Source organism: Ostrea edulis, chromosome 5, assembly GCF_947568905.1.
Source record: "Ostrea edulis chromosome 5, xbOstEdul1.1, whole genome shotgun sequence".
Lineage (NCBI taxonomy): Eukaryota > Metazoa > Mollusca > Bivalvia > Ostreida > Ostreidae > Ostrea > Ostrea edulis.
In genome coordinates this window covers 73506833-73521413 of record NC_079168.1, presented here as the reverse complement: position 1 = coordinate 73521413, position 14581 = coordinate 73506833, and the positions used below count along the sequence as shown (strand labels likewise).

At 35.3% G+C, this 14581-nt stretch overlaps 1 protein-coding gene across 5 annotated transcripts in view; it reads left to right on the top strand.

The window, feature by feature from the left end:
* Positions 1-14581, top strand: part of LOC125649068 (Golgi resident protein GCP60-like) — a 36108-nt gene that overhangs the window by 18413 nt on the left and 3114 nt on the right. For 2 of the 5 annotated variants that reach the window (XM_056165474.1, XM_048876285.2), the window contains 2 exons: positions 11933-12224; positions 13217-13338. In XM_056165474.1, coding sequence (XP_056021449.1) covers positions 11933-12224; positions 13217-13338 — 414 coding nt within the window. Of the gene's footprint in view, positions 1-11932; positions 12225-12700; positions 12832-13216; positions 13339-14581 lie in introns of all 5 variants that reach the window. The other 3 variants (XM_048876286.2, XM_048876284.2, XM_048876287.2) reach the window with 2 other exon arrangements.

The window sequence follows — 14581 nt, the reverse complement described above, 5'->3', positions numbered from 1 at the left end:
TTTCACATGAGTATTCCTTGTGACAAGACCTTTCCGTGGGTACCAACATTTTTTACCCCTTGACCTTGGAGTTTGATCTACTTTTTGAAAACTTTAACCTTGCTTCAGGCAACGAAATTAAGGGGAAATACTCGATAAATGCGAGTTAAAAATTGAAATTGCGAATAAAAAATCACAAGTGATCGCAACTTTTTGCAAGTGAAAAAAAAACGATCCTTTTCCCGGATTTCCTCGGTTTATTGGCTGTACTTTGAAGTTTACAATAATTTTGTCTTGTGCATAGAAACGCTTTACAGAATGAAAATACAAGTATTGAAAAAGTAAACATGGATCGAATAAATATAACTAAGGCCAAGGTCATCTCAGTCAGTGATGTCGAAGATGGCCTACCCTTCAAGCACACTTCGGGCGTCTCAGTGACGTCTGATTTAAATAGCAAGCATGTTGATCTCATCCATTGATTGATTGTATCTTGCTTAACGTCTCGCTCGAGAATTTTTCACTCATATGAAGACTTCACCAAGACTGGTGAAAGGCTTCAAATTTAGGCCTATAATGCTCGCCGCTTAGGACCATTGAGCAGTGAGGGTTCTTTAGCGTGCCACGTACACCTACTGTGACACGGGACATCTGTTTTTAAGGTCATCTCCGAGGACCCGTGACATTCACACCTGGTGCCGAGCGTTTGGTGACGGAACTGTCACCTGTTTTAACGACTTAGGTCTGTCGCGGTCGGGATTTGAACCCCGGCCTTCCGCATGCGGGGTGAACGCTCTAACCTCTCGGCCACCGAGGCGGTCCGTGTCTACATGAAACAACACATGACAGTGTTAGTTTCACGCGATGTCCTTCTGTAGTCAAACATTTCGAGTTCGTGGGGTTTTCTTTTCAAGTAGAATTTTTGAGATGCACAAGTGTACCCTATGACCCTCACCATGCGCGTTGTCTGACAATTCATTAAATTTTAAATGAAAAAATTCGCAATCTTATTTTTATTATCCCTTACAGAAATGAGATGTACCCGAAAGGTACCCAAAATGTATCTGTAAGGTACCCGAAGCAACTTTTTCCTTGAAAAATGTACCCAAAAAGTACCCGCAAAAAACTTAGCCATTTTTCGACAGCACCCGGAATGTACCTGACTATTGTAAAAAGTACCCAAAATGTACCCCAGATTAAAAATTGAAAAGTTAAAATGTAACTGAAATGTACCCAACAGAAAAATATTAATGTTCAAATGTACCCGAATTGTACCCAGGGTATCAATTAAGGAAGTTAAAATGTATTCGATATGTACCCACTTTAAAGTTACTAAGTTGAAATGTACCCGAAATGTACCCAACAAAAAATATTAATGTTGAAATGTTTACCAGAAATGTACCCTGGGTAAATTAAAAAATTAAATTGTACCCGTAATGTACCAACTTTAAATGTGACTATTGAAAATGTACCCATTTAAATAAACCTTGTAATTTCACAACAGATACAAATAATATGAAAATAAACATTAAACAATTTCACAACTGATTTTGAAATAAGAAAGCTTTTATAGTCAATTGTACCAGCATTATGTACCCAACTTCAATCTGGCATTTTTTTTTTATTGATGTATGTATGTTGTAGACATTTTTTGTTTTAAAATATATATATATATATATATATATGAAATAGTGCAAATCCTGTTGATGTTAATGAATTTTAATTTATCTATAAAAAAAAATTTTGTTCTGCCATTAAGGTAGTTATAGTATTAAAGAAAATCTGAAGGATTACATGAAGGGATCCATCCCAAAACCTCTAAATGGAAAGCTATTTTCCATTTTTAAAAACATAACAATCAAAAATAAATAATTGTAGAGACCTAGTAGTAAGATATTCTTTTGAACTTGATAATGCTACATGATTGTTAGTCTGCAGCAATTTCATAAGAAAAAATTATCTGACAGTCACTGAATTTAATTATATATTTGGTAAACAATCTGTATATATCATAATACATACATATATAGATCTATCTGTATTTGAATTTTCCTATATTTTAATAAAGAGACATGCTTGTTTTCTTAAATTCATGTAAAACAGCAATCGATTGAAAAATGCTAGTAAAAGCTCAATTTTGCTAGTTGGAAAATAATCTACTAGCTAAAATTTGCTAGTAGTGAAAAAAGTTAATTTCGATCCCTGTTGCTTATAACTTTTGAACAGTAAGTGGTAGAGCTTTGATATTTCACATGAGTATTCCTTGTGACAAGACCTTTCCGTTGACCTTGACATTTGACCTACTTTTTAAAAAAATTACATTGGTCATAACTTCTAAATGGTAAATATTAGAGCTTTCATATTGTACATGAGCATTTCTTGTGACAAGATCTTTCTACTGGTACCAAGATATTTGTCCTTGTGACCTTGGCCATCTTCGGAATTGGTCATTATCTGGGGCATTTGTGTTTCACAAACACATCTTGTTTGGTTCTGGTTAAGTAATTTTTGACGGAGTTGTGCCCCTTAGACTTAGAAAATTTCAAGCAATTAGTTTGCTCTTATTATCTCAGTCACATATGAACATTTTGAATTGAGATTCAGTTTTATAGATCCATCATAAGCATACATACACAAGTCAAGTTACCATATGTTTCCAGTCAGATCATTTTTGGACCCTTGCACTTGGAAAATTTCAAACAATTTGCATTTTCTGCTCATTATTTCAGTTACGTGAACATTTTGAATTAAAATGTATGCTATAGATGCATCCTGAAAATATGCAGGTCCAATTTGTATTTGGTTCTTATCAAATAATTTGAACAAGTCAAGCCACTTGGATTCTTAAAAAATTCAAAATTTAGAGAGAGAAAACAAGTACTAAAAGTGGCATTTTCAGTTATAAAAATGCCAGCATACAATGAAATGCTTCATCTCTTATATTAGATTACAATGGTTTCAGAATGAGCTTGTTTTGAATTGGAAAATCATTAATGTGTTCAGCTGTAAATTATCTAATTATGATAATTTCAAATCTCTTTTTAGAAAAAAAAATGTAGCTTTTGGTGTTGCATATATACGAATCAAGCTTAAAACCCACCAGTCATATAGTTCCCAGATTCGACGTTTGTGTCCTGAATCACTCAAAAATTGATATTGGTCACCAGATTTCTCATTAAGATACTCATATACAACTTATAGGCCGAGGTGATGAGGTTGCTAAATTTGAATATCGCTAAATGTCCTCAGGAGAATTTTTATCAATATATATGAAAATGCTGCTCTGTATGAATTACAGTACTTAGGTATACTAATTATTTTATATAAGTCACATATGTGTAGCTGTACTTGCTTAGTTTTCTTCATGCCAAGAGGTGCAGTTTGGCTGCAACACTATCTCTCCACTCTGTCTCTTGCTACCATCTTGACCTCCTTCCAGCTTCTCCATCCTGCATTCCTTCTTTCTGATTCTGCTGTTCTTCGGCCGGTTGTTTTGGAGTCAACTCGCATAGCGAGTTACTCCTTGGCATCAGGTCAGTCCTGTGGATTCACTGCTTCACTACTACCCTCTCAGGCTAGCTCATACGCAACTGAATAAATAGTTTGACTAGTGTATGTTAGTTGATTTGTTAAATAGAATCACTTCCATGCACATAAAATTCTTAATAATATCAATGGAATGCACACATTGTGAAAGAATATGAAAATATTTTAGAATCGGCCATCGACTTAGCAGGTCTGCAACTGTATATATAGGCCTACAGTTGGGAGAAGATGAGACTCTGTGGATATGAAAGCAGACACTGCATGTCTTTCATTGAGTTTAAGATTTGTTAACATGGTTGATAAAATTATGTATGATGTATTCAAATCTTAGCCAAACAATGATAGTGAAAAGACTAACGAAGTCTGCATCGAAATGATAATATTTTTAATCGTGAATGAATATAAAGAGGGGGAGGGTTAAAATTTGGGTTAGATGAATAAGGACTTAGATTTTCCGTGGAAGTAAATGATACATGGCGATTCTTGAACTAATATTCTAACAGAATTCTGACAAGAATATGTCTGAAATGAATTAATGAATTCTATATTTGCTTTGTTTAAATAAATAAACAACGAACAAGTTAACATCATTTACATACTCACGTGGTACATTTTTGCGGGAATACATCATGTAAACGGAACGAAGAAAGAGGCGATCAAGATATTTGAAGATTCACGAGAATAATTTGTATCGATACCTGCAGCAAATTGTGTCTGGGCTGTTACTGTTTTGTTGTGTGCGGTAGGATTTTAATATTTGACAAGTACTGATAAGTGATCATCTCATGCAGGTGTGCTGGGTACCATGGATAGTGACCTTTAATCTTGACCTTTTGTACATTTTGTTTTACCATACTTACAAGTTTATAAAGATTCAGAATTTAAGCTTATAAGACGGTGCTGTATATACCCCCCACCACCACCCGTTGTTGGAAACCGTGGACGAGTCGACTCTGATGCCCTCAAGGCCTTTGATTTGTCTCTGTATTGCCCCTCTCCCTTTGGATGTCCACCCTAACACCATCTCACAGTCGTTATTGCCTTCGCTACGTAGCACGTGTACTATCCAGTTCCATCACCGTCTCTACAGCTCATTGTATGTAGCTGTATACGATTTGATTAATTTTCATCCCCATTCATTCCACTTTAGAATGGTAACATGTTCAATTAAATTACTTGATAAGACTTTAATCCCTCTTGCTCTTTTTCTGTATGTGAAAAGTGCGAAAAGTGTCTGATATGTAAAATTTGATATTGAGGCCAAACAGTTTGTTCCTGTCTTGACTGGAAGCATTCCAAACTCAACCCAAACTATTCATTCTCAAAATAAGAACTGTTTCTGCTGGTGTAGTAGTACATTTCAGGATCAATGCTAATGAAATGGTTGATTTATCAAGTTTTTATCAGGTAAAGGATAATATTAAACTGTCAAAACTTATATTTGGTTTGATGGTAATCTTTATTGAATGACTTCTATTCAGTAATTATCTCTGGTAAGTGGTCATTTTGTTAGATTCTCAAAGGGGACTACTTAATGCAATTCTATGGTATAATATTAAGCTATAACATATTGCAACAATAATTATGTGATTTATGTATTGATTTTATAAGTTTTATTTAGCAAAATTAGAAAGCAGTATCTTGTTGAATTTTGCATTTATTTATGATAATTCCTCTGGTAATGAAGTTACTTGATTGACAAGAAATTCCTATTAAAATGCTGTTTTAAAGACCAGAAATTCATAAAGTTTATCATCTGATTGATACACCTATACATGTAAGAATTCAAAATCTGTGTTATATTTTCTTTTAAAGGAACTGGTTAGTATTGAGATTGTTGTAATAGCACTACATTTGAACATTTTTCACTTGTATCTTTAGGGGCGGATACAAAAAAATATCAAAGGGGATGGGGGTTGCAGCCTAAGTATGTATCTATTCTATCCAAGGTGTGAGTGGGGGGAGAGGGGTTTAGAGGCCAAAATTGCAACAACAAAAACAATGTCATTGTTTAAAATGTAATTGCACAACCAAAGAAAGGGTTGTAACCCCATAACACCCCCACTCCCACCCCCATTTAATTTCTGCTCATCAATAAAGAACCAACAACAGTCAGCTCTGTGGAAATTACGTATTAACAAAGCTATGTTTTTGTCAAATCAATGAAATTTGACGCCCATGGAAATCATTGAAACCACAGGAGTTTGAGTTGGTATTTTGGTTCACATGATGGACCTAAATCAAATCTTGTTTTTCTCTTCTTTTTGGGGGGTGGGGGTGCAGTATGTTTGGGGGTTTTCATACAAAATGAAACTAATTTGATGACAGTATACTATGATAAATTTAACTTTTATTGATAGTGTTTATAATGATAAAATTTCAATTACTGGATCATCATAGACCAAACAAGCTTTGACTCTGTGTGTAGTTATGATATTGGCTCCACATTGCTTCTATTAGTAATTGACATGATCTTGTGTTTACCATTTTATTTAAAGTTCTAGATATTGATTCAGTTTTGTTATAATCCATAACAAGCAATTTTAATTAGGAGACAAATCAAGTCAACCCTTTTCTGTTTTAAGTTCACTTCAGTCATAGGCTTGTGTGAGCTTTGATGATCAAATTTTTTTTACGCCATGTTTAGGTCACCTGAGTAAACTCAGATGACCTATTCAATTGGTTGTCGTCTGTCGTCGTGCGTTAACAATTCAACATTTTTAACATTTTGATAACTACCCATTCCAGTTCTTTTCAGATTTGGTGTGAAATGAAAATAAAATTGGTATGAAGCATCTTTGGGACAAGAGAGAGATAAATTGTAAATTTGGGGCCTTAGGGGTGGGAAAAAACCTGCCAAAAATTGACCAGTTTTTAAGAAAATCATCTTCTCTACAACTGCACATGTGTAAGAAAAATTAAATGCATAGTGATGAAGAGCAGGAAGGCCTCTACCAAAATTGTAAATTTCATGATCCTCAAGAGTATACAATGTAGGTTCTGACCCCAGGGTGGGGCCAAACTTGGTACATAACGTTTATTTGTCAAACATTTAAATAACATCCATCTTCTTTGGTGTGATACATGATAAAAACTGAATGGATATATAGAAATAGAAAGCAGTCCTTTACCAAAATTGCAAATTTGATGATCTCAGGAGTAGGAGTTCAGAGAAGTCCAAAACTTGCATGCAATCATACTCATAAATAATTCAGTGTAAATAGACTCGGGTTTGTACAGACAATGATCCCAGGGGTCAGGTTGGACCACGATGGCTTACTTTAGTGGTTAATGCCACAAAACATGTAGATCTTGTTTTGCTAAGATTTGGAAGAGTTGTAACACATTGGATTAATTAAAATGTTTTTAACACTTCTAAATTCATGTTTTTGTTTGTGTTTTGGTTTTGTTTTGTTTATTTTTTTTTTTCTTGTGTGTGATATAATACAGTGTGGGAGCAGGTATTTTAGCATCTGTGGGTATTGATTCATTTGCTCCATACTAGGAGGGTGTTTATTGATTTTTTCCCATTTCAGTTCATGGACTGTTTCATCTTAATCTCTTTACACTGTATCATTCTGTGTTGGGAAAATTTACTGTAGTCCTCTGTTTAACCTCCTGGACAGAGGAAATGCTGAATTAATGTAAGTACATGCATAGGCATCCTAGCAAATGTATGCTAAGATGGTGTAATTCCATTGTATGGGGAGCTGGGGACCAGTTTTGTGGTACTAGACTGGTGATTTTGTGTAGGATGACATAGCCAGCATAATTTTCCTTTGCCCCGTTTGTTACACCACAGGACAGGGAAGTTTAATCAACTACTTTTGTGAATCCATGATTTGCCTAAAGATTAAATACATGTACATGTTATAACAGGGAAATTTCCTTCCAGGTCAGCTCTGTGTTTTTATTTTATATTGACTAAATTCCGAATGTTGTTTGCTAATCTTTAATGTGATCTTAGTATGTGTAATTGGTAAGCAATGTTAATTGTAGTGTTGTTACTGTCTTCCTTCCTTCCAATTGTAATCTTCCTGTTTAACATTACATTAACAAAATCAATGCCTTGTACATAAGGCTTATATAGTACATATAACAGACTTTTGAACATACCGCATTCAGTTTCATATTTTCATTTCAATTAGAAAAGCAGCTATCATCATCATCTCTCTCTCTCTCTCTCTCTCTCTCTCTCTCTTTCTCTCTCTCTCTCTCTCTCTCTCTCTCTCTCTCTCTGTGTGTGTGTGTGTAAGTCGTTCTGTAATACAGTTCAATTTACTTTCAAACTGTTAAGACTGGCTGCAAAACAGAAAATATAGCAAGTTTAAGTTTACCTGCAAGGCACGAGTGCATGAGCCACTAAATCATTCCATCCTTTCATCTCAAACATTTTGCCTGGGAGTAATCTGTAACTGTATAACCATGTTGTTACACGAGGGTAATTTATTTCAACGTTATTTAGATACATGTATACACAGTGGTTACAGATTTATATTGAACAAGATGTGTTTGTAAAACACCATTCTCTTGTTCAATTCTGTTATTTATGACTTTGAATATCTTCTATGACAAAGCTGTTGACAAATGAGGAGACTTATAAGGAGTTACAATGCGCCAATCAAAATTCATGAATATAAAATATATGCATTTAACAGGAATGGAGAAAATGCAATATGGACCAGAGTGGGATTTGAACCCCAGGGCCCCCTGAATGTCTAGTCAGGTGCTCTAGAGCTATTTAGTCATCCGTGATCAAACATGTCTGACTGCCACATTCCTTCCTCCTTATATGTCTTGAAGACATCAACCCAGGATTTTTATCCCCTAGCAGACATTTTCAGCTGTCAGTTCCAGGGGCTGGCCACAGCAACAAATGTAATATAGAAAAGGAGAAAATCTATGGGTAGACCAGGAATCGAACTCTGGGCCCCCTGCATTACTAGACAGGTGTTCTAACCACTGAGCTACCCAGACTGATATCCATCATCCATATAGCCCTAACTACTACATTCCTCCCTCCTTAAAGTATCTTCCTCCCTCAATTTGACACTGCCCAGATTCTTTTGCCCCTGGCAGGGTAACCAGTAAGTCCAGGGATGGTCACCGCCACCAAAATAGGAAAGGAGGAAATCTATGACTGGACTAAAAATTGAACCCGGGACCCCTGCACTACTACTCAGGTGTTCTAATTTTTAATTACACTGGTCAACTTGCAGTCCATACAGCTGTAACTAATAAATGCATAAGAAAGTTTTGGTTTTAGAAATTAATAACTTTGTAGTGTTACAATTCAGTTTGCTCCCTACAACCCCTTGGCTGATTATGCCACTTATTAAACTGGCCAAACTTTTATTGGCTACAAGCTTTGACCTTTGAAACAATGCAAAGATAAACCTTTATTCACAAGAAACATGGATGTTAATATGTGTTTTTATCAGCTGTTTTATGCGAATAATCCCTACAATGGACCTATATCGATTGTGTGGGGGTCAATTACCACCGAAATACCATGCGATCATATTTTTACCTTTGTTTAAACTTTTTATTAGAAGTTCTAAATTACAGTGTGTGTCAAAATCATTGGTCATGCAATGACAGTCCATTCCAGACCAGTATGTGCCCTTAAACAACTTGGGCACTTTTAGCAGAGAAGTTGTCTATATTGCAAAACTTGCGGTATGAACATCAGTTATGTTATTCAAAAGAAACAATGATGTTTGAGACATTAACCAGAATTTATTTAAATTTACTAACTAACAGTATCATGAAAGCTGTTTTGCTAAATTCAAATCATCCACAAGGTGCCCCCTTGTGGGCCACATTTTTATTTGCTAAGGGTTTGTAAGGAGAGAAGTGCATAGAAAACCCTTGGCTTGTGAAAATGCGTGGGGTTTGGATGTGTGAGGCCACATTTAAAAAAATGTTGGTTTGCCATAGCCCGAGGGTCATAAAAAATATTGGGTCGGTCGGTAGGGTTTTGTTTTTTTTTGTTTTTTTTTTTGTTTTTTTGTTTTTGTTTTTTTTTTTTGCTGAAAATATATTGAATATCAACACTCTGTTTTTATATTTTGTGTTCTTTTGATGAATTACCGTAACCCTATTATTTGCAGAACTGTCAGAAACCCCTCTAAAAAGTCCAGTTTTAACTTCATGGACAGGAGTAGTTTGTGTATGGCTCATATATCATTTTGTTATTCTGATATGTTACTTCTTTTGTGGGTGTTTGTTTTCCAGGTCTTGAATATGTCCATTGTTTTTTCAAATTTGTCTAGAGTCTTGGTTGCCATGATTTTACTCTCAATGGCCAATGTAACATACATGTATTATGCAACTGAAACTTGGTAGCATTGTTGTTGAACTAAACCATTCTTCGCATAAACTCAACACGGTTTCATGTTCCATGTTGGTCAAACGATTTCTGATACATCAAATCCGTGCTCCGCGGTACCTCGAATTACCGAAATGCCTCCAGAAATACTGAAATGCCCATTAGAACTAACGAAATTCCCCTTTGAATCAATTTTTTAAAGTTAAATTGAAAGATTAGGGATTGATTTAATGTGTAAAATACCATCTCTGAAGAAAAAAATAACATAAATTTTTTAATAAAAAAAGAGTCTTGTTATTAGAATTTGTGTTAATCTAAGGAAGGTAACTCATGTTATTTTCCTTTCATTTAGAAGAATGTGTTCAACCATTATTTCCTAATCATTATATATATATACATTGCTTAAGTTGAATTAAATCAACATTCATATATATTTTGCAATTCAAACAAATATTGTGTAGGGGAAAAAATCATCGGTGATATACATGTATATATTTTGCTAGAGTTATCTTTCTTTGAAACATCGTGAATGCGAGAATTGAACACAATTGAATTTCCTAAATTTACAATCACAAATTTAAAAACGTTTTATCATAAAAGACTAACATATATAAACTTATTGATATGCATAATTAATGTATATAATTAGAGGAGAATTTCGATACTTTTAGGTGGTATTTCGAAAACTTAATTCCAGGGGGCATTTCGGTAAATTGCGTGCATTTCCGAATATTCGGGGTACCCATTTACATTTTCATCGGCCACAGTTGTTGTTTATGTCCATAATTATCGAATGATGCCTCGTCAGATAGATAAAATTCTACCAGTATGCCATGTGCCGAATCGATCATTTGAACGTTTAAAATTGCGGCGATTTACAAAACGCCGCAGAGAACAAAACTAAAAACAAAACGCATCTTCACAAGTCGAGGGCTATTGATTAGTTAATACCTCGTTACAAAATAAAAACAACACGCAATGTTTTTTATGTTTAAAAAAGTACCCCACAAAGACCATTTTTTACTTTCTGTTTTTGCTCTTTCCAAACTTGCTTCTTAAACGAGGAATCTCATTGGATGATTTAATTTTAGCTTATTGCGTCATCCCGTCTCAAACTCGTGTTTTGAATGGTGACTGATGCGAGCATGGTGCGAGGTAACGAATCAATAACCGTTGACTTGCGAAGATGAACCAAACGCTGATAGGAACTTGAAAGAAAAACAGAAGTTGGAAAATCAAGTGGGAAAAAAAACATGGCCGAAATTATGTCATTAAAAAGTTTTCAGTCGGAAGATTAAAAATGGGTCGGTCGCGCTATGGCAAACAAACTCCTTTTTAATTTTGGCCTGATCAACAGGTTGCCAGTGTAACATTTTAATCCACTGAGCTAACAAGATAGGTGATGAAATTCAAAAGGACAAAGAAAATATTTTGTTACAGTTATATACTTTTATTTGAAAATTTGTGATACTATGTTAATTATCCTTTAAAAGATGAAGAGACAGACTGGACCAAAAACAATAACACCCCCCCCCCCCCACCACCCACCACCCCCAGTCTTCAATCTTAGAAGCATAAAATCTTCTCAGAACCACTGAGTCATTTTAAACAAAACTTGACACAATTAAAGTATCCATGGGTAAAGGGGGGTTCATGTTTGTTGAAATTAAGGACTGTTAAAGTGAAAATGGGGTGACATGATAATTTCCAAAATCTTCTCCAAGAACCACAGGCAGTAATATCACTTGGGTTCAAATTTACTCTTTAATAGTAAATTCAAACCCAAGCGATATAATTGCCTGTGACCTGAACAATACAAATGCAATCAGTGTTCTGCTGTGACACAGATTGAGACCTTGAATGGTCAAAAAACTACAAGTGAAGTGTTTTAAAAACAATGAATATGGATTTTCATGAATGTTGCTTTTTTATCTTCTGTGGCCTGATAATGAGGAACTCGTACAGATATCTGATAATCTATATTCCTGATAATGAGGAACTCGTACAGATATCTGATAATCTATATTCCTGAGGGATGGGAATGTTAGACATGTAAAGAATTTATTTCATTGACAGCAAGAAGAGTTGATTAGACAGCTGCAAGAACAACACTACCAACAGTACATGCAACAAGTGTACCAGCAACAACTCTTACACCAGCAACAACAGTACCAACAAATGCAGCAACAACAAGCCAGCAACATAGCACCAACACCCACACAACAAACACCTGCACAACAAATGGCCCCTCCCCCTACCCAACAGCCAGATGGTCAGCAGACCCAAGCAACACTCCAGCAGCAGGCAAATACTGTCATCCCCAATGGGCCAATAGATGGGACTTCAGAAAAGAAGCAGGAGGGAGAGGGTAAGACCTAGGATTTGTGTGTGTGATCTGGGTTCTACATTCTGATGATCTTCAACACACAAAAAACCCACTTCTTCTCTAAATATGTTCTTTTTATGTAAAGATTTTGGGGGTTGGTTTTTTTTTTTCATACAATTTTAACATGTGCTGTATTTCTAGACCAAATTGTAATCTTTTCAATCCTAATTTAGTGAAGGAAAAATCAATAAAGGAGACACCAGGGATAGATTTCATTACTTAGTGGTAAAACTGATTTTATCTCTAATCTGTTTCACCTCTGTGGGACTCCTAGATTATTGTACATGTATAATGATGAGAAAATGTAAGACCTAAAAGCACTTAAAATACAACTTTTAAGAACAGAATGTACTGATCATTTTTGCATTTTTGATCAAAGTACATACATAGGAAATTTGATGATTGGTAGAAAGGCTGTGATTTTATTATTGTGCAAGTTATGACTGGGAACTTTTCAGGCCAGATACCTCCTCCGGCTTTGTTAATGCCAGCCTCGGTCTGGACTCGTAAGGATATCCAATCTTTCAAAGACAGCGTCAAACACTGTCAAGAAAATGTTATTAAGATTGGTTCCCTAGCAACAGCCACTGTGAGTTCCCTCCAAACTTTTATTGGTGTATCACTGCATGGGTTAAAACCTACAAGCCTTCAGTTCAACGAAAACAAATGAATTTAATAGCACTCGAGTAGAAACTTTTTTCTTTTGGATAAACACATTTTTCAGGGGGTTTTCCCTCATTTTACATTACATACAATCAGTTCTCATTGGTTTTCTTTTCGAATGGCTACAATTAAAGCCAAGAAAAATATATTTTCTGGGATTTTATTTTTAATTTTATTTCATCTGAAGACTTGCTGGTATTTGCAGAAGATGCAGAGCATGATGCAAGTCTCTTTCATCAGGCTTTGCTGGCATGTAGATAAATCCTCTAGCTTTTTGTGTTGGTTTGCTACTTTTCTCAATGATTTTGTAGATGAATTGCCTCCCCTTGCTGCAGCCTCAATGTGGACTCGTAAAGACATTAAAGAATTTAAAGAATCACTTCAAAAAGATAAAGATTCTGTTATAAAGATAGGTTCTGGAGAGACTGTTACTGTAAGTAGCCAATCCCTGGCAAAACATCCTGCAATTAGCCTAACCCTGTCTGGATGTGGCTGCTTTCTGCTAGTAATCATTGGCTTGCATTTGTAGTAGGGTGTAATTATAAAATGTTGCAGTGCAGTACTCCATAAAAGCTCAACTTCTGACAAATGATTTTACTCGCTTCTGCTTGCTGTCTTTAATCGATTGTCTACACGGGCTTGTGAACATTGAAGCAGGAGATTGTACTGGTTGTCCTGTTACATAGAGAACAGAAAGTATGAGAATAATGAAATATGCAGGGGAAAGCACCACCAAATATTATTTAACAAAAATTATTTTTCATGCCTATTTCTTTCAAAGCACATGTAGTGTATGCATGTTGTGCATGTAACTATTACAAATCGCTGTACATCTTCCTATAGCTTGTCAGTGAGCTTATGTCTGGATGGATAATCACTGTTAAAGGATACCGAAATGTTTCTCATAGTTCTGATTATTTTTAAGTGCACATCCTCTCTGTATACTGTTCTTGTTGTTTTCACAGAATCCTCGGGTACTGAATACTGATAATATCAGGACCTGTCTTTGTATGCACAAATTTCTTTTGCTCTGTCATTATTCTACCATTATGTAATGTGTATTTTATTCAGTTCAGTTAGTGTCATTTTAGATCAAATCTGTCTTGAGTATGTTGAATCATCTCATAATAAAACCTAGAACTAATCCCTATGAAGTGTAATATGGTAATCTGTTTATGTACAGTAAAACATGCTTATAACAAATACGCTTATAATGAAGTAATGCTTATTGCGAAGTGATATTTATTCCCGTACGAGAGGAATTTTAAAGTAAGGGCTGTTCCAGAAATGATCAAATGGGGGGGTCGGGCGGCAAACGAAATTTTTTTGTATGGGTGGTCGTATTTTTTCATATTTTAATTGGTCCGTGGTTGGACTGTTAAAAAAATATTTATTATGGGTAGTGGGTAGTTTCTATTGTTTTATTTTGTGCCATGTGGGTGTTGAGTTTTCAGAATATTTTTATTGTCGCTCTTGTTGTGTTGGTTAATTAATTTGATGGGTCATGGGGTAATTTTTTATTTTTTTTTATGGGTGCTTGGTATATACAAAAGGTGCCTCCCGACCCGACCCCCCCCCCCCCCCCCCCCCCCCCCCAAATGTATTTATTTCTGGAATAGCCCTAAAGAAATTTTAGTTGGATATAACGAGTTTGGTTATCACAAACTATTTTTTGC